At 49.1% G+C, this 20,264-nt stretch overlaps 1 protein-coding gene across 4 annotated transcripts in view; it reads left to right on the forward strand.

The window, feature by feature from the left end:
* The first annotated feature begins 3,002 nt into the window (after positions 1–3,002).
* The window catches only part of MYZAP (myocardial zonula adherens protein), a 97,701-nt gene continuing 80,439 nt past the window's right edge, over positions 3,003–20,264 (forward strand). For 2 of the 4 annotated variants that reach the window (XM_062206001.1, XM_062206003.1), the window contains exons 1-3: positions 3,003–3,187; positions 9,599–9,676; positions 13,632–13,718. In XM_062206001.1, the coding sequence (XP_062061985.1) occupies positions 3,113–3,187; positions 9,599–9,676; positions 13,632–13,718 (240 nt within the window). In that variant the 5' untranslated portion in view covers positions 3,003–3,112. The remainder of the gene's footprint in view (positions 3,188–9,598; positions 9,677–13,631; positions 13,719–20,264) is intronic. The other 2 variants (XM_062206002.1, XM_062206004.1) reach the window with 1 other exon arrangement.

Here is a 20,264-nt window from a genome sequence, read left to right on the forward strand (position 1 = left end):
CAGTGTCTGCGGCTCAGGACTTGGCCAGACAAATAGGTCCCATCACAAGCTCAACTAAAGACGCTGACAGAGTGTGAACAGGGTCTAGGCAGAAAGCAAGAAAGAGAACTTAGAAAGCAGAGGTCTGGAGGGTATGAACGGGAATTTTAGGAACCAGGATGGGAGAAGGAGGTGTTATTTAGTAATTAGTTTTGAGATAAATGGAGGGTATTTGTACAGGCATCTAGAATTTTCTGCATACCTGGACTTCAGCTGAGAAATTTTGTGAGTGGGAAACAATAACAGCCAAGACAATGTTGTCTAATCCTGTTCGCTCCAGCCCTCCTTCATCTCGGGCCTGGAGTCGGCCGGGCATGCTGATGGGGAGCGTGGTGACCTTCCACACCATAACCCCAGGCTTGCCCCTCTCACTTCTGCCCTCTTCCCGACTGTGGTCTGCAGAGCCTGGAGACTCCTGGCAGGGGCAGAAGTTCTCAGTCTTTGATTTCTCTTTTGAAAAGAGGCAATCCGTCTTTTGTATAGCTTCTTCTCCTGGCACTGAAATAGAAACCTGTGACTATCATTCATTTTTGACGTTTTCCTCTTCATTCTAGATCCACCTTCCCATTGATTTCCCAGTCCCATGTGTCTTTCCATTTCCCTTCTTTCTCACTTTCTGAAGGCTCCCACTTGGCCTTCTTTCAGTTTCTTATGACCTCAGCCCTTTAGTGTTGGCCTGGTAGGGGGGCGCTGAAGCCTAAACCCAACCCTGGCATCTGCTCCATCACCACCCATAGTCCTTTGAGACAGCCAACTGTGAGGAACTGTCCTGGTTGGAACAATCCTGGGACTGTGGCTGCTTCAACTTGTACTTGCTTGAAGACCAAGGTCCACCCTGGAAGCTCAGCTGGCAAGGATCTCAGTTTCTGTTTTCCATGATTGTGAGTTGAAATCTTGTTCTGTAAGAACATTGCTTCATTCATTCAACATATACTGTGCACTTACCACATGCCAATTACCTGGTCTACGGATTGGGCAAGCAGAGGTGTAAACATCACTGTTCTTCCACAGAACTTACAAGCTGGTGGGCAACCTGCTGCTTTTTAAATGAACTATTACACAGTGTGAAAGTACGGTATTAATAACATGAGGGAGACTTGGGTGGCTGGAGGAAAAATGGATGCATGGAGCATCCTCCCTCTCAAAGTGCTGCCTCCATCGCCATGGGTCACTTGCTCGTCGCCATGATATAAATAAACATTGATGATGCCAGGTTAATTTGACCACATCTGAACAACAGCCCACTTCCTTTCTCGTCGGGGCAATATAACAAAACAACAGTAATCACTAGCTTTGTTTCACTGAAGTGCCCAAGCAGAGGTCTGCTACCCGTGGTGGCTTTTAATACATTTTGCCCCCTTTTAACCGAAAGGCAGACTCAGTTTTTGTTGTTGGATTTTTTTTTTTTTTCACTTCTCTCTCAAGAGTTAGTAGAAGGGGAAGAGGACTAGGTGGCTGGCCCTTGTCATTCACGTGCTAACCTAGGGCACATGGCGTTAGAGTCCTTAGCATTCACCTTCTGGGGTCCTTGTGAGAACTGGGTGAGGAAATGTACACAGAGCACACGGGACTCAGGCACAGCTGTGGAGAGAAGGATACAGAACCGCCTGTGGCTTTGGGAAAGTCACTTAGAGCCACCGGCCTCCATCTCCTCACCTGCCAAAGCACCGCATTTCGCAGGATCCCTTGGAATTCTGTTCAGCGCCATTCCTTTTGCATCTTCCCTCTTGGCCTCACTCTGGGAGCTCAGGAGGAAGCAGGAGAGGCACACCCACTGGGTCCCAAGAATTGCTGGGGCTATGAGCAGGAGCACCCAGGACAGGGGGTCCGGGAGAACGCAGTGGGGAGGCAGTGTTTGACTGGGGCTTGGAGGAACCAGGTAGGCTGTGTCTCGCCTTGCACCCAGGACAAAGATCCAGCTAAGCACACCGTATTGTTCATGACCCGACCTCCTGTCCTTTGGCTCCTTCTCCAATATTTGCCCCTTGCACAGGGATATTTCGAATTTCTTAAAAAATATACATACCTTCCCTTGCCTCACTCCCGTTTTTGCACGCGACAGCTCTTTTGGCCTGGAACTGTGTCCTCCCTCTGCCAGGGGGCTGCAGGGTAGACAAGCAAGGCCCTCCTCCCCAACTGGGTCAGACTAGGGGTTCCCTCGCTGGCCTTGCTACCTAGCAGACAGCGGAGCTGTTGCTGTGTTACTCAGTTCCTCGGTGAGTCAATGTTGTCATCTGCAAAGTGGGGACAATAATGATGCCCACCTCAAAGGGTGGCTGTGAGGATTAAATGACGTCACGAATGCCAGGTGCTGGACAGCCAGGCCCCACGGTAATCACTGAATAAACAATAGGAGCAGTTGTGACGGCCTCTGTGTCCGCCTTACTCGGACTTGCATTTCAGGTCTTAGCTTAGTCATCACTTCCTCTCGGAGCCCCTTTCTGGCTGTCAGGCTGCGTGTGGTCCCCCACAGCACATGGTATCTCCTCTCAGCACCTACACCTGCTGTTGCAGGCTGTCCCCACCAGACTACAAACACCCCAGGGAGAGCGGCCGGTTGATTGTGCCGGCTGTTGGGAGGGACTTATAATAGGCACTCAATAAATACTCAATGAGTGACATGGGTGGTCCCAGTGACCCCCACCCCGCCGGGGGGCGGCAGAGACTGCTGGGGAAGCCGGGGGGAGGGAGTGGGCGGTCAGCAGCGGGCCGCCAGGCTGAAGTAGGCAGGCGGACTGCGATTCTGCAGGCGACACAGGGACCTTGAAGTCTCCAGCGCGTCCAGGGCCGCTTCCCGCCCCGAGACTGACCCTGGGGGCGGCGCAGCGCTGTGGGCGGGGACATCGCTTCACTCCGCGCCCCGGGAGGAAAATGCAGCAGGACGGGTCCGGCCGACGCTCTCGGCCCCGCCCCGGCCCCGCCCTCGGCCCCGCCCCCGCCCGCTCCCGCTCCCGCCGCGCCGCAGCCGGAGCCGCAAGTGGCCCGCGCTGGCCCCCACGCAGGGCGGGCCCCGCACGCTTATTCTGCCCGGGAGGAGCGCCCTGCCCAGCCCGCCGCCGACAGCCGCTGCGGGATGCTGCGCTCCACGTCCACCGTCACCCTGCTCTCGGGCAGCGGCTCCAGGGCGCCCGGGGCGCCCAGCAGGAGGGTGAGTGGCTGGGGTCGGGGAACCACAGCCGCCCCATTCCTCCATCTGGAGGGCTCTGGGGATGGCGACGCGCGGGAGCTGACCCCTGGCCCCGACGCTTCCCCCTGGGCCCAACTTTCCAGTTCTGTCACAGCTTGGGTCACCATCTTCGCTCTGCACTCCCCATGGCCGCCCCACCGGCTGGAGGGCTAGGACTTAGGGATTTTCTGGAATTCCCAGAGACTTCCTCCCCTTCCTGCCTCCTCTGTCAAGCCAAGTTTATAAGGTGCAAGGGCGGTATTTCTGCAGAGCCCCCAAAGCAATGAGTGTATTTAAACGCTAAACTTTGCTGCTATCATTGGTGATTCCGGAGTGAGTTTAGCCAAGGTGGGTGACCGCTTTTCAAACTCACAGGAGCCCGGTTGTGTGAGATGTGGGACTATGCAAAGCGCTTTCTGATTTAAATCCTGGCACACTGGTGGCAGCCTCAGTTCTGAAAGGCCTGGGCCCCGACCCCAGGAAAGTTCCCCTGTGGAGATACTGTTGCTCTGCAGTCTTAGTAGTGTCTCTGTCCGTCTCTCCAGATGCTCTGTGAAGAAATGTTTGGCAGGTGCAAGTTACCTCTTTCACAGTCCCCGTTTGTTCCAAGATCAGCACCTCCGAGTATATTGTTCGGGACTTGATGTGTGACTGTCTCAGTTCTCCTATTTATCCTGATGTTCCATACTTACCACTTGGCACCTCTTTACAAGGATCGAGACTGTAATTATGAGTCCCCCCCCCACCACCACCACCAGGGGGGTCAACAGGTGATTAGGTCCCAGTTAAAACCCCTTCTGGGACTCCTGTCTGTCTGCCAGTCTTGCACATACTTCTTCTTTTTTTTTTTTTTTTAATTTATTTGACAGGTAGAGTTATAGACAGTGAAAGAGAGAAAGAGAGAGAGACAGAGAGAAGGTCTTCCTTCTGTTGGTTCACCCCCCAAATGGCCGCCACGGTCAGCGCTGCACCGATCCAGAGCCAGGAGCCAGGTGCTTCTTCCTGGTCTCCCATGCGGGTGCAGGGGCCCAAGCACTTGGGCCATCCTCCACTGCGCTCCCGGGCCACAGCAGAGAGCTGGACTGGAAGAGGAGCAGCCGGGACTAGAATCTGTTGCCCATATGGGATGCCGGCACCGCAGGCAGAGGATAACCAAGTGAGCCACAGCGCTGGCCCCAGACAAACTTCTTTGCTTTTCCATTCAGGACCTCAGCCAAGGGATGGTGGTTCCCATGTAACTTATCTTTATTTAGCTCTGGGAGAAAGGCGTGGGTTCTGGGGTGTGTAGTGTGTGTATACACGTCAGACACGTAAGGTCAGGAGGACTCTAGTTGTCCCTGTTAGCTTCCCAGAGCAAGATCCCTGTTACGTCCAAGGGGTTTCCAACCGCAGGCCCGGCCCAACTCCAAGATGGGCATTTTCCTTTTTTTTCTAAGGAAATCTTTCTCGGCTGGAACACAGTAGCCACTGAGAAAGAATGAAGTCGCTGAAAAGCTGGCCCTGAACCTGCACAGGGTACGCGTATGACCAGATTGCATGAACTTCTCTGGGTTCCTGTCCAGATGGAGGGACTGGTTGGGGTGCGAGGGTGAGATTGTGGGTGGACACTGATGTGCCTAGTACACCAGATAACTTTTATGAGGATTTATTTCTCAAATATTTACTTTCGAGGTTTATTTTTAGTTACAGGTGCTTTGGTGTCTGGCACATCATGACACGCTCTTGCAAAGGCCCTACCTTCTAAATAAGACAGGGGAGGTGCTGTGGACTGCGGCCCTCAGAGCTCTGAATCACGCCGTGCATGGCCGTCCTGGGCGCATTCACGCTTGCTCTGGGAAGAAATACCTGCGGGTTGTAGGATTCTCCTTGTTTTTAGGGTCTCCAATGCTGCTTGGGATTGGCAGATGTCGTAGGTAGTGTGTGTGTGTGTGTGTGCATTCTGGAGATGGATTGGAGGGACGCTGAGATATATCAATTGGTTAGTTGATTTATTAGATATTTGTAGTTCTTCTGTGCGGTGGATGTCTGGGCCTTGGGGCTTCCTCGACCTGTGGAGGTTGATGTTGTCGTAGATTTCCCTTGCGTGGAGTGGTGATTGTTCTAATCCGGCAGGGAGTGAAATCTAGAGGAAAGATCTTTCTGCCGCATGTGAGAAAGGCCTCTGGGCTGTAGGGGATGTTGAGTTTAGTTCTGCAGGGTGAGCTGGAGTTCACAGGGTGATTGCCTTTGAGATGCTGAAAGTAAGTGTCATTTGTCTGAATACTATATGTCAGCCATTAAAAGTATATTTCTGTTTCATCCAAAGTGCTTATCAAATTAGGGGCTATCCTTGTCCACATGTTCAAGCCAACCAGACATGGTGGTGACGGTGGACGCTGAGCAGGGAGTTCTCTGACTCAGCTGCCAAGGACAGTGTGGCCGAGCAGACTGTCACCAGCTGGCCTTTGTTCAGTGGCTGCCACCTGCAGTTTGTACTTCCTTCTTATCTGCAATCATTTCTCAAGGGGAAAAAAACCAGGTGGGAGGGTGATTTCTGTAAGTTGATAAACAAAGCTCTGAGAGGCATTTATGGGTGCCAACCAGCAGGAGTTGTGAAATTTAAAAAAAAAAAAAAAAATCCTCTGCTTTCCAACCAGTTGTGCACTAAAAATAAGTTTTATCTATGGCAACAGCAGGAAGATAAATTGGCTGCAGAATAGCCACGGCCAGAATGATGACCTTGGGGACTGGGGGAAACAATTTTTAAAATATTGACTTAGCTTCATGATTTTGATTTTGTAAACTTGAGTCAATCTTGCTGAATGAGCCTTTGAAAGGAAAGGTCAAACGTGTGGCCAGGTTTGGGGGGAGGGCACGTGTTGTTTTGTGCAGTTGAGTATTTTTGGCTAAGCTGTTCAGCTAGGATGGTATGGGATGCTAGACCTGTCAAGAGTTTTCTCCCAGCACCATGCTCTGTAGATAACAAAACCGCTGGCTGGGGTGGCTGGTATTGTGGCTGCTCAGTGGTACATAAACAAAACAAAACCTAACAAGGCCACAGGATGGGGTCATTTCCTAGCCTGCCTTTACTGGTGTTTTGTTCTGTTTGCCAGGGTCTTCTGCTAAAAAAACAAGAACAGGCCTGCCAGTCTTTCTTCCCTGGCCAACACTCCACCCTCCCATGTCTGTGGCTGTGCCATTGGCGCAAAATAAGGAATTCTCCCGAGCTGGCTTGTGAAGGGGTCCGGCAGGTGTTTACCTCACTTCCTCTTCCTAGTAGATAGAAACATCTGTGCACGTAAGTGCTGAGGAAGGCACGCAGGATGTTGTGGACCTCTGCATCTAGTGGAAGGAAGCCAGCTGCAGCATCCCTCAGGGGAGGGGCCGGAAAACAGGCCTGCTTCTCAGCAGGGCCCTGTGAAGCCAGCCCCTGACAGGTCAGGTTGTGGGCTTAGCCAAAGAGCCTCGGCCACTAAAAAAAATAATGACAGTTATAGGCTCAAAAATAAATAATAAATAAAATGTCCCAGACTCTACTGTTGTTCTGTCTTGCTGTGATCCATGTAGATGAATAGACCTGAGTTCTCAGAACTCCTAAGGGATCCTGATTTCTAAAGAAAGCATGGATGTCCTGCAGAGGGTGTGGATTGTGATTTTGACCTGTTCCTCATCTCCAGGGCACTGAGGATGGGCAGTACATGAGGTTCCTATTGTACTTTTCTATAGGATAAATACTGGGCTTGCATGTCTCAACAAGAGAAGGCTACAGGTACCATCCGGCTTCTGCTAACTTGCAAAACCCTTTCAGGTCTATAAATCTCAAAAGTTGACAGCCCATTGAATACAAGGAGCTGTGGACCCAGAGCAGTCTAACTAGAGACCGTGTTGGAATGACTCAAGCTAAGATGCTTTCAGCCATTGCACGAGCTATGGTCTTAAAAACTGTACTAGTACTTTTCCATCACACTGGAGTAATACAGCGGTGTTGACCTCTTTCCCTCTTTAGATGAATGATGTTCCCTAAATGCCAATCACTGCTGATGCTTATTCATTGTTTAAGACCAGAGCAATCTTGCTAAAATGCAAAACCCAGTCACTTGCCTCCTCTACTTTCAGGACATCCTTGTCACGCCAGGAAAACTCCTTAGTTTATCATCCAGGCCCTTGCCTGTTCTGTTCCGCCTCCCTCTGTGCTCTTCTGAGATACTCCAGATGACTTGCCATTCCTTGGGTTTCCAATGCTATTCCTTGCCTTGTTGACTTTTTCTGTACTTCTCCTATAATGAGGGTCATCTCCTCCAAGAAGTCTGCCCTGAACACTCCTTCCTGTGTTCTCTCAGAAGCCTGTGCACCCCTCTCCCCATTGTTTGTGTCACCAGTGATTGACTACTTGAAGAGAAGGTTTAGAGACCCTCTCACCCAGGCCTGGTGGGGTAGGTGCTTGAAAAGAGGAGTCTCACCAGGGTTCAAAAGAAGCCACACTGAGCTTTGGGTTGGTACATGGGAAAACAGGAAGCTACTTGGAATGGAGCCATCCCATCACCTCTGACCCACCTGGGCAGGAAACAGGTGACAAATGGTTGGGAAAGCTGCCGCAGGTGAGGAGACTGACACTTCTGGGAAGGGCTCCAAATGTTCCACTTGTCTCATCCTGTTGCACAGTTAAGGCAGTGGTTCTCAGCCCTGGTCCCACGTAGAGTCGCTGGGAAGCTTTGAGTAGCCAAACTGAGGCGGATTCCCGAGAGCCTCTGAAAGAGGGAGTAGTATCAGCCTCGTTCAGGACGCTTCCCAGGTAGGTGCAGCCGGAGATGAGCATGCTTTCTTAAACACTGCTCCCCCTGACACTCTTAGGACCTTGCTCTGGAAAGAATCCTTGGGGGCCTTGTGGGAGAAAGGGCAAGGTCATGGTAGGAGCAGGGCCAGAGTCAGACTGCTCCAACTCACACTGCTATCTTTGTGTGCCTTCATCCACCTGTTTCCTCTCTGGATCGTGACATTTCGGGCACGTGGCGTGCTTCGTGCAGGAGCGAGCCAGAGAGCAGGGAGGAGGGGCGTGGTTACTCTTCTCCTATTCATGAATTTTGTCTGGAAGCAGCCTCAGCATGGGAAAGAGGGGCTCCAGGACACTTATGCCACCTGGACCAAGAGTCCAAGGATGGAGATCTGAGGACAGCCAGCTCCTACCCCAGACCAAACCTCGCCCTGGCTTGTTTTGGGTGCCTCTGAGCTAAGGTTGTTTGTTTTTGGTTTTTTTTTTTTTCCACACTGGCGTGCAAATGCTGAATATTTACGCCCTGGCCCTCTACAGAAAAATTTTGCCCCACCCTGATGTAGATAATCAGAGTGCAAGTTCACGGCACAGGAGCTCAGAGGCCTAATCTAGATGGGTCATGCTCCACTCCCCACACAACCTGGCCTACAGTCTGCTGATTTGATTCTTCTGCTGATCAGAGAGTGTGTGTGGTCTGCCTCCTGGCCACACCCACAGGGAGGGGCCACATCTCATGTTCCTAGGGAATGCTGGGCAGTGACCTGCAGTCACCAAGCTGAGCAGGCCTGAGAGATATGTAAATGCATTTGGTTAATTTCCTTAGGGAAATCCATGTTTCTAAACCGATAAGCAAATCCCTGTCACCTCCCTGGGTCATCTTCTTCTCTCCTTTTTTTTTTTATTTAATAAATGTAAATTTACAAAGTACAACTTTTGCATTGTTGTGGCTTTTTCCCCCCTAACTTCCCTCCCACCCGCGGCCATCCCCTCTCCCTCTCCCTCTCCCATTCCACTCTTCATCAGGATTCATTTTCTTTCTTTCTTTTTTTTTAAATTTTTGACAGGCAGAGTGGACAGTGAGAGAGAGAGACAGAGAGAAAGGTCTTCCTTTGCCGTTGGTTCACCCTCCAATGGCTGCCACGGCCGGCGCGCTGCACTGATCCGAAGGCAGGAGCCAGGTGCTTCTCTTGGTCTCCCTTGGGGTGCAGGGCCCAAGCACTTGGGCCATTCTCCACTGCACTCCCAGGCCACAGCAGAGAGCTGGCCTGGAAGAGGGGCGACCGGGACAGAATCTGGTGCCCCGACCGGGACTAGAACCCGGTGTGCCGGCGCCGCTAGGCGGAGGATTAGCCTGTGAGCCACGGCACCAGCCCAGGATTCATTTTCGATTATCTTTATATACCCTCCAGCCTCAGAATCAACCCTTGTGGCATTCGGATCTGGCTAAAAGGCCCATGAGAGTCTCGCAGGCATGGAAAGCCAAGACACTGTGGCAAAAACGACCTGAATGAAAGATCTCAGTGAACAAGATCCCAGCAGAAAGAATGGGCCATCAAAGAAGGAGGTACCTTTCTCTGAAGGGAGGAAGGAACCTCCACTGTGATCTGGCCTTGACTAAATAAGTCCTCTCCTTTTTATTTGAGGTGGATGTTTTTCCCTTGGGTGAGCCCAGGTGCAGAAGCTCGGAGCACGATGGATGTGGATCCGCGGGTGCTCCCAAGGTGAGAGGCCCAGACCCCTTGCTTCCACAGAGGGGTCAGAAAGGAGTTCCCGGGAGCCCGCTGAATTCCCTGGGTGCCCTGGTTGTGTCCTTTCTTGGAGAGGAAGCCTGAGTGCTATCCATAGCTCCCAGGGGGCTTGGGTTGAAGAAAGTGGAAGATACAATAGGGAGTTTCAGGTATAATCTGCTTGCTTTGTTTCAGTTCAACCTACATGACATTTATGAAGCAAGTACTCCTCATGTGTTGAGACTCTGCTAAGCACCACGAGGCTGTTCAGTGCGGGGGACATGGGTGCTCAGTAACCGTCAGTTGAGTCAGTATTGAAAGGAACTCGGATTTCAATGGTTCTCCATTGTTTTCTCATTAGAACACGTGCTTCTGCGCCCTAGAATTTGGCACCTGCCTATTTGTTCCTTTTCGTCTCCTATGCTAGCTTGGGCTGCAGGTCCTCTTAAGAGTCTCTGAATACGCCAACATCTGTACCTTTGACCTGTTTGGCCTGCCTTGCGCGGTGGTTGTCTATGTTACCATGGAGACAACAGCTTCTCCAACCTCACTGTCCTGCTGTCCTTGATGCCCTTCCATACTTAGCTCGGATGTCATCTCTAGGAGCTTTGCCATCCAGTCCCAGCTCTAATTAAGATTGGCACTCCCTTCCTGATAATAAAGAACTCAGAGGACTTAATACATGCCAGAAAACTTGCACGGTTATACATAGTAGCTGATTTAACCCTTGCGATAATCCCAAGGAGATACAGTACCGTTAGCTCTGCTGCACAACCAAGGTAGCTGAAACACTGACGATCAGGTAGTTTTCCGAAGGCTTCAAGCTAGTAGATGCACAGTGCCCCTCGGTATTTATGGAGATTGGTTCCAGGACCCATGGTGGACACCAAATCTGGGGATGCACAAGCCCTTTATATAAAATGGTATAATCTTTGCGTAGCACCTATGGACATCTGCCCGTATACTTTAGTCATCTCTAGGTTATTTACAATACCAAATAAAATGTAAATGCTATGTAAACAGTTGTCATGCTGTGTTGTTTAGAGAAAAAAATTCTGTTCTTTTAGTATGGATGCAACTTTTTATTCTGAATCTGCATGTGTGTGTGTGTGTGTATATATATATATATATTTAAAGGTTTACTTTATTTGAAAGAGTGACAGGGAGAGGGAGAGACAGAGAGAAAGAGATCTACCACCCACTGGTTCAATCTGCAAAGGGCCACAAAGCCTGGGACTGAGCCACATGTAGTGCAGGAGCCTGGAACTCCCTCTAGGTCTCCCAGCTGGATGGCAGGGACCCAAGTACTTGGGCCACCTGCCGCTGCTTGCCCAGCTGCATTAATTAACAGGGAGTTGGATCAGAAGCAGAGCAGCCAGGACTCAAACCAGTGCTCTGATATGGAATGCTGGTGCCACAGGTGGCAGCTTAACCTGCTGTGTCATAATGCTGGCCCCTAGAATATATCTTTTAAAATTTTTGAGAGAGAGTTCCGAACCATTGGGTCACTTTCCAAAAGCCCACAATAGCCGTGGCTGGGCCAGGCTGAAGCCTGGAGCCAGGAACTCAATCCCATTCTCCCGTGTCGGTGGCAGGGACCAAATCCTTAAATCATCATGTGCCTTCTAGGATGCGTCTTAGCAGGAAGAAGCTGGAATTGGGGGTGGAGCCAGAACTGAAGCCCAGGTATTCCAGTATGAGATATGGACATCCCAAGTGGCATCTTAACTGCTAGGCCGAGCACCTGCCCCTTTTTCTGAATATTTCTGATCCACAGTTGGCTGAATCCACAGATGAGGAACTTATATGGACTGGCTATATTGGCAACCAGGAAGTGTAATTCCACTAGGCTTTAGCTACAAGCTACCCTGCCTCTCAGGGGCCTTGCATTGGTTATGCTAAGGGTCTCTGATTGCCTTGTTTGGGTATGGTTCTAGAGTGCGAGCTCCTGGGGGCACAGCCATTTCTTTGTCATCAAGGTACCCTCATGGTCCTTTACATGTAGTGGTGCTTAGTAACTGAGCGAGGAATTTTGCTGAGTCCAACTTCCTGCTCTGATCCACTGGAAAGGATGCTTGCTTGCAGGGATGGCTGGTCCAATAGCTGTAGGGGTCAGGGCAAGTGAGATGCCCTTCTCTGCATTGTTCAAGCACGAGGGCTGAGCCAGCTGTGGTGGAAACCCCCTGAAAAAAAAGTGCCCTACCTAACTCTTAGGTGCTTCCCAGCCTGGGGTGGCTCTGGGTATTGTATATCTAATTTTCAGGAAGCCATGGTGATCGGCATCATAAATGCTCGGAGATAAGCCATGGGGCCTTGATCTTACTTGGGGAGATTTTCCCATGGGAAGATTGCTGAAGGTGATTCATAGAGGGAAGTGCACTCTGTGGGGTCAATTTGATAGGTGAGTTCAGGGGTTCCTTTCCATAGTGCTTCCGTAGGAACTCAGAGAACCTTCCAGACCTTGTCTAGTATGTCCTCGTTGCTGCTCCCAAAGCAGACCATCTCTTTCTGACACATTCTCACTCTTCATTTTTGCCATTGCCACTATATTGTTATATTAATTTAAAAACTAACACATACTTGAAACAGTTGCAGACAACACAGAAATTCCAGAGATAAATGCCATCAATAGTTGGTTGTGTTTCCTTGATAATATTTTTCCCTGAATCTGCACAAATAATCAGGATGTTCAAAGCAAAAGCAGAATTTTGAACATTTTGTTCTGGAACTTGTTTTCTCTCCTATAATGATACCTGTGGCCATCTTGGTAGGAGGGAGTGTGATTCTGTTCCGTGCTGGGTTTCCATTGCCCCTGGACAGCTGGTCCATCCGTGGATAGGCTCCTTCATGCTCCTTTGTGTTTCCATCAAAGCCCCTCTCTTGCCTAAGGACCCTGATGCAACTGCCAAACAACCTTGGAGTCAAATGTTTTATAAGTTCAGTTTATTTTATTTTTAAAAAAGATTTTGTTTTATTTGAGAGGTAGAGTTTATAGACAGAGAGAAAAGTCTTCTATCCACTGGTTCACTCCTCAAATGGCCACAACAGCCGGAGCTGGGCCTGTCCGAAGCCAGGAGCCAGGAGCTTCTTCCAGGTCTCCCATGTGGATGCAGGGGCCCAAGCACTTGAGCCATCTTAAACTGCTTTCCCAGGCCACAGCAGACAGCTGGATCAGAAGTGGAGCAGCCAGGTCTCGAACTGGCTCTCATATGAGATACTGACACTGTAGATGGCAGCTTTACCTACTATGCCACAGTGCAGGCCCCCTCTTATTTTATTTTTTTTTAAAGTTTTATTTATTTGAAAGGCAGAGTTATAGAGGGAGGCAGGGAGGCAGAGGTAGAGTTAGAGATACGGGGTTGGAAGGGTAGAGACAGAGATAGATCTCCCATGCACAGGAACCTGCATCCCAGATGCCTAGCAACAGCCTGGCATTTTGCATTTTGTTTATGCATTCACCTGTCATGGACATTTGGGTTGCTTCCACCTTTTGCCTATTATGAATAATACTGCTGTGAATACAGACTTTTTAAGCTTTGTAATTGAACGTGTACATGTCTCTTGTAGAAAAATTGAATTGTTAACTTGAAAACATCCTTTCACCCCAGTCACCTGAAATCTTACTTTTGTAGAGATAATCACTGTGTGTCTTTTGGCACCTGGCCTTCCGGGTGTGTTTTGGTGTGTACTTGTGAAGTGAGATCGTTGAATGGAATATGGGCATTTAAGAGAGATTTGAGTTCTCTGAAGTCCTCGGTTGTTCTCTCGTTTGGGGCAGCAGACTCTGCAGGGCCAGGCACAGGCTGGTCTCCTTGTTGTTTCTTTCCTGATTAGTACAGTGGCTCCCATGGCCGGGTGGGAGGAACAGGCTGTGCGAAGCTCAAGGTCACTTGGACCCTTCTTCCCGAGCGATGGTTGCTAACTTGCCTCTCCTGTCCACCTCTTGCAGGCAAATGTCTGTAGGCTGCGGCTGACTGTGCCCCCCGAGAGTCCAGTTCCTGAGCAAAGCGAAAAGAAGATTGAGAGAAAAGAGCAGGTGAGAGATCTCGAGGCAGGGCTCTAACCTGCTGTTCCTGCAGCCCCTGGCTGGGCCGCTCACAATGCTGACGCCCAGCAGCTCTGCCCCCTCCACCTTCCCACTGCCTCGCCTCTCCCCCCCGCTCCCCCCCCCCCCCACCGCCCCTGGGCCCTCCTCAGCTGGCTCTGCCGGTGCTGTGTTCCTGCTCCTGTTTCCTGGTGAACACTGTGGCTCTGTGTTGCCTCAAGGCTGCAGGGACACTGGCCTTAGTAACAGGTGCAGGGACCGTGGTTTTTCCTGAAATAGACCCATGTGGTGGAGTCAAAGGGCCCTTTGTGAGCTGCCTTTGTGGCCAGAGCCTGTCCCAGGTGCTCGGAGCAGAAGGCTGGGCAAGCAGGAGGAAAAGTGCAGCAGGTAGCCTAGGGCTGGAGAAAGGGCACCTTCTTGGGCAGAGGTAGGAGTTTAGCATACACTTGTGTGCCTGCTCCCGTACTAAGTGCTGGGGAGATAAGGCTGCCTTTGCTTTAGGGGAGTTTGCCGATTTTCAGGTAAGGCAGGCATGTAAATAAACAGTGATGATGTGATATTTTGAGTGCTGGGATCCATTGATACAGGAAGGGCTCTGAGAGCCCAGAAAGGACATCATTGACTGCTTGGGAAGTGACAGTGAAGCAGAGGCTTCAAGGATAAATTGGAGTGCCTGCCTACCTCTAGGCCTGTGGTCCTGGCCGAGTTATTTTACTTATTCACCAACAATTATGGGGCACCTGCTGTATTCTGGGCAGTGTTTTAGACACTAGCAGTATAGTAGTGAACAAAGCAGTATGTACACACACACACACACATACACACACAGTTCCATGGAATTTATTTTAGTGGAACAAGAATGAAAATAAACAAAATAGTTAAGTTTACTTTATAGAGTTTAGGCGGTAGTAAGTGCTAATGGAGACAAATAAACAAATATTCATATTCATATTTATATATGAATATGAAATAAAATGGTTGAATATAGATTTCATAGTGAACTTTCATACATGGAATCATGAGATAGCAATTTTTAAAAAATATATATATATATTTTATTTGAAAGACAATTACAGAGAGGAGAGAGAGAGAGAGAGATAGAGAGAGAGAGATATCTTCCATCTGCTGATTCATTCCCTAAATGGCTGTTATGGCTGGAGCTGAGTCTATCTGAAGACAGGAGCCAGGAGCTTCTTCTGGTCTCCCATATGAGTGCAGGGGCCCAAGCGCTTGGGCCATCCTCTGCTGTTTCCCAGGCACATTAGCAGGGAGCTGGATTGGAAGTGAAACAGCAGGAACTCGAACTGGCACCCATATGGGATGCAGGCACTACAGGCTGGGGCTTTAACCTGCTGAGCCATAGTGCCGGCACCATGAGATAGAAATTTCTTTGGAGTTAACCAATCATGTTCTCAGCCACAAATGAAAGAAGTGTCTCATTGACCAGTAAGTGGTTGGTACTATCCCTGTGTTTTTGGTAAACCTGTGTCTCCTTCCCTCCTCTTACACCCTTCGTCTTCCCACTTTCTCCCCATAACAAATGATGCTGTTGCCAATGATGAATGTCAGGGAAAGGAAGTAGTGAGGAAGGAAAATGAAATTGTGATTAGGAAGGTGGGCGAAGGTAAACTTGCTGATCTGCTTGAGAAGAGAAGATCCAAAAGTAGTCCAGGAGAATGGCTCCACCCAGGCATCATGGTAGGCCTGTGGGACCTGGCCAGAAGGCCGGGCAGTGGTACCGAGACAAGTGGGGTCAGAGCAAAGAACCAGGAGCCTGATTTGGAGGACTCTCACTGGTCAGAGTAACAACTTGAGCATTGAAATGAGGGTGACAGTAACGGGTTATAACACACTAAATAATAGTAATAATAATAATAATAATAATAATAATAATATTGCATGTGTATATAATCAAAGAGGGGAGGAAAGGGAAGGCTCTTTTTCTATTTTTTCCCCAAAGATTTATTTATTTCTTTGAAAGGAAGAGTTACATAGAAAGAGAGAAGTAGAAGACACAGAGAGAGAGAGAGAGAGAGAGAGAGAGAGAGAGAGATCTTCCATCCATAGTTCATTCCCCAAAAGCCCACAGTGACTGGGGCCAGGCCAGACTGAAGCCAGGAGCTTCATCCAGGTCTCCCACATGGGTGCAGGGGCCCAAATACTTGGAATATCTTTTGCTGTGTTTTCCAGGCCATTAGCAGGGAGCTTTACTGAAATTGGAGCAGCTGGGACTCGAACCAGTGCCCACATGGGATGCTATTTGGCTCCAAGGGAAGGCTCTACTTTATAGAATGCCAGCTAATTAATTTATAAAAAAGTAAAGTTTTAAATTTATTTATTTATTTGAAGGGCAAAAGAGATGAGAGAGAGAGAGAGAGAGATATCTTCCTTCCATTGGTTCACTCCCCAAATGCATTCCTATAAGAGCTGGGGCTGAGGGCTGGTGCTATGGCATAGCGGGTAAGCTGCCACCTGCAATGCCGGCATTTCATATGGGTGCCGGTTTGAGACCCGGCTGCTCTATTTCCAATCCAGCTCTCTGCTATGGTCTGGGAAAGCAGTGGAAGATGGCCCAAGTCCTTGGGCCCCTGCACCCATGTGGAAGACCCAAAGAAAGCTCCTGGCTCCTGGCTTCAGATTGGCACAGCTCTAGTCATTGCAGCCATCTGGAGAGTGAACCAGCAGATGGAAGACCTCTCTCTCTCTCTCTCTGTCTCTCTTTCTCTCTGCCTCTCCTTCTCTCTCTGTGTAACTCTGACTTTCAAATAAATAAATAAATCTTAACAAAAATAAAATAAGAGCTAGGGCTACGCTAACCAAAGCAGGAACTTAACTCAATCCAGGGTTTCTATGTGGGTAATAGGGACCTAACTGCTTGAGCCATCCACCTGCTGCTTCCAAGGATTAGCAGAAAGCTAGAGCTGGAAGCAGACCAAGGACTTGAACCCAGGTACTCCAAAATGGGATGCAAACATCCCAACTGGTTTTTTTAACTGATATGCCAAATGCCTGTCCTTAATTTAGAAAGTTTATTTTGTGCCTGCCAGATAGGCTTATCAGTGGATGCAAAACTAGTTAGCAAAAGGTTATCATGGAGTATTAGGAAATTTATATGGTCTCCAAGTATCACTTCAGCAGTCTGTATGGACTCTGAAGGGACAGTGTAACTTACAGTGCAGCAGTCTGGCTGCCAGTATTTCCACCAAGTGGTGCAGACGAACATCATGCACCTGGGGCAGCCCGATGCTCTGGGGCTGCTGAGGTGATGTGATCAAGGAGCACACAGTGTCTTGTGTACCATGCATGCACACTTGTTTAATTGCATCTATTAATGAGAGAATACAAACATCCAGAAGGCGGGATGTTCTACCAAAAAATGGGCTTAACCCCCTCAGCAAATTCAGTGTTATTTTCTTTTTTTTATTTAATAAATTTAAACTTCAAAAGTACAACTTTTGGATTATAGTGGTTTGTCCCCCCATAACCTCCCTCCCACCTGCAAACCATCCCATCTCCTACTCCCTCTCCCATCCTATTCTTCATTAAGATTAATTTTTAATTATCTTTATATACAGAAGATCAACTTAGTATATACTAAGTAAAGATTTCAACAGTTTGCACCCATACAGACACACAAAGTATAAAGTACAGTTTGAAGACTAGTTTTACTGTTAATTCGCATAGTACAACACATTAAGGACAGAAATCCTACATGGGGAGCAAGTGCACAGTGACTCCCGTTGTTGATTTAACAATTGACACTCTTATTTATGATGTCAGTAATCACCCGAGGCTCTTGTCATGAGCTGCCAAGGCTATGGAAGCTTCTTGGTTCACAAATTCCGACCTTATTTAGACAAGGCCATGATCAAAGTGGAAGTTCTCTCCTCCCTTTAGAGAAAGGTACTTCCCTCTTTGATGGCCTGTTGTTTCCACTGGGATCTCACTCACAGAGATCTTTCATTTAGGTCATTTTTTTGCCACAATGTCTTGGCTTTTCATGCCTGAGAAACTCTCATGGGCTTTTTAGCTGGATCCAAATGCCTTAAGGGCTGATTCTGAGGCCAGAGTGCTATTTAGGGCATCTGCCATTCTATGAGTCTGCTGTGTAATCCGCTTCCCATGTTGGATTGCTTTCTACTTTTTTAATTCTATCAGTTATTATTAGCAGACACTGATCTTGTTTATGTGATCCCTTTGACACTTAATCCTATCATTATGATCAATTATGAACTTAAACTAATCACTCTGACTAGTAAGATGGCATTGTTTCACTGTTCTTTTCCTTTTTTTTTTTTTTTTTTTTTTTTTGGACAGGCAGAGTGGACAGTGAGAGAGAGACAGAGAGAAAGGTCTTCCTTTTGCCGTTGGTTCACCCTCCAATGGCCGCCGCGGTAGCATGCTGCGGCCAGCGCACCGCGCTGATCCGATGGCAGGAGCCAGGTGCTTATCCTGGTCTCCCATGGGGTGCAGGACCCAAGGACTTGGGCCATCCTCCACTGCACTCCCTGGCCACAGCAGAGAGCTGGCCTGGAAGAGAGGTAACCGGGACAGGATCGGTGCCCCGACCGGGACTAGAACCCGGTGTGCCGGCACCGCAAGGCGGAGGATTAGCCTAGTGAGCCGCAGCGCCGGCCCACTGTTATTTTCTTAAAAAAATAAGAAAATCTCTTGTAGATGGAGACCAAGTATTATATTTAATGAGTGGACCTTGATTAGGTCTTGAGTCAAAAGTATCTATGAAAGACACATGGGATAACTGTATAGTTTTGAACATGGGCTTATCTTATTTATTATGCAATGAAGGTTGATTTTCTTCTGATAATGGTATTATGGTCATAGTTGAGCTATTCTTTCTTTTTTTTAAAGGATTGTTTTATTTATTTTAAAGACAGAATTACAGAGAGAGAGCCAGAGAGAGAAAGGTCTTCCATTCTGCTGGTTCACTCCCCAAATGACTGAAATGGCCAGAACTGAGCTGATCTGAAGCCAGGAGCCAACCATTTCTTCTGGGTCTCCCATGAGGGTGCAGGGGCCCAAGGACTTGAATCACCCTCCACTGCTTTCCCAGTCTATAGCAGAGAGCTGGATCAGAAGTGGAGTAGCCGGGACTCGAACCAGTGCCCATATGGGATGCTGGCACTACAGGCTGGGGCTTTAATCCACTGTGCCACAGCACCAGCCCTTAGCTATTCTTTCTAGTTTTCTGGAGCTTTGAGTATTCTCCAGAGAAAATGTTTACAAGTAAAATCTTCAGGGAGAATGGGAATGGTCAGGCTTTGGCCACTGGATCTATGTTGATGGCCAGGACCAAGTGGTGTCCTCTGGGATGTGTGTGTGTGTGTGTGTCCTTTTCTGCCTTATGCTCCTCTCCCTGTCCTTTTTGAGCTGGTTGGCTTGGTTTGAGAAGTGGGCCTGCGCTGTGTGTAGAACATGGTTGCTTAGGACACTTTTTGAAAAGGACCCCAGGCCGGTGCTGCAGCTCAATAGGCTAATCCTCCGCCTGTGGCACCGGCACCCCGGGTTCTAGTCCCGGTCGGGGCACCGGATTCTGTCCTGGTTGCTCCTCTTCCAGTCCAGCTCTCTGCTGTGGCCCAGGAGTGCAGTGGAGGATGGCCCAGGTTCTTGGGCCCTGCACCCACATGGGAGACCAGGAGAAGCACCTGGCTCTTGGCTTCGGATCAGCACAGTGCACCGGCCGCAGTGGCCATTGAGGGGTGAACCAACGGAAAAGGAAGACCTTTTTTTCTGTCTCTCTCTCTCTCTCTCACTGTCCACTCTGCCTGTCAAAAAAAAAAAAAAAGGGGGGGAGGGCCCAAAGTGCAGCAAGCAACAGGCAGTAGGCATGACAATGACAGAGCAATTGGGGAATGTGGTCTGTAGTAGTCAGCCCCATGCTGTGTGCTGGGAAGTGTTTCTGAGCACTGAAACCAGGAAGGGAGAGGCCTGTGTAGGGCCTGTCACTGCTGAAGAAGCAGGTATTCCCAGGAGAGAGGTTCCTGTGTTTAGCCAAGCCCTGTGGATGGTGTGCTGATTTGCCTGTCTTTTTTTTTTTTTTTTTTTTTTTTTTTTTTTTAAAGAGACTCAGAGTTATAGAGAGAGGGAGAGACAGAGAAAGAGAGGTCTTCCATCTGCTGGTTCACTCTCAAGTGGCCACAATGGCTGCAGCTAGGCCAATCTGAAACCAGGAGATAGGACCCAGGAGCCAGGAGCTTCTTCCTGGTCTTCTATAGGGTGCAGGGTCCCAAGCACAGGGGCCATCTTCCACTGCTTTCCCAGGCCACAGCAGAGAGCTGGATCGAAAGTGGAGCAGGTGGGACTTGAACTAGCACTCATACAGGATGCTGCGTGGCAGGCAGATGCTTAACCTCCTGTGCCACAGTGCTGGTCCCTGCCTAGCTGTCTTAAACAGCGCTTTTCAAACTTGTTAATGCAGTAGGATGATCCCTCCCATGCCTTTTAAAGGATGAAAATGTGTACTGAGCCCTCTTCCATAAACCAGGCAAAAGCGGCAGTGGTGGGGACCATGGTCCTTCC

Source organism: Lepus europaeus, chromosome 11 (assembly GCF_033115175.1).
Source record: "Lepus europaeus isolate LE1 chromosome 11, mLepTim1.pri, whole genome shotgun sequence".
Lineage (NCBI taxonomy): Eukaryota > Metazoa > Chordata > Mammalia > Lagomorpha > Leporidae > Lepus > Lepus europaeus.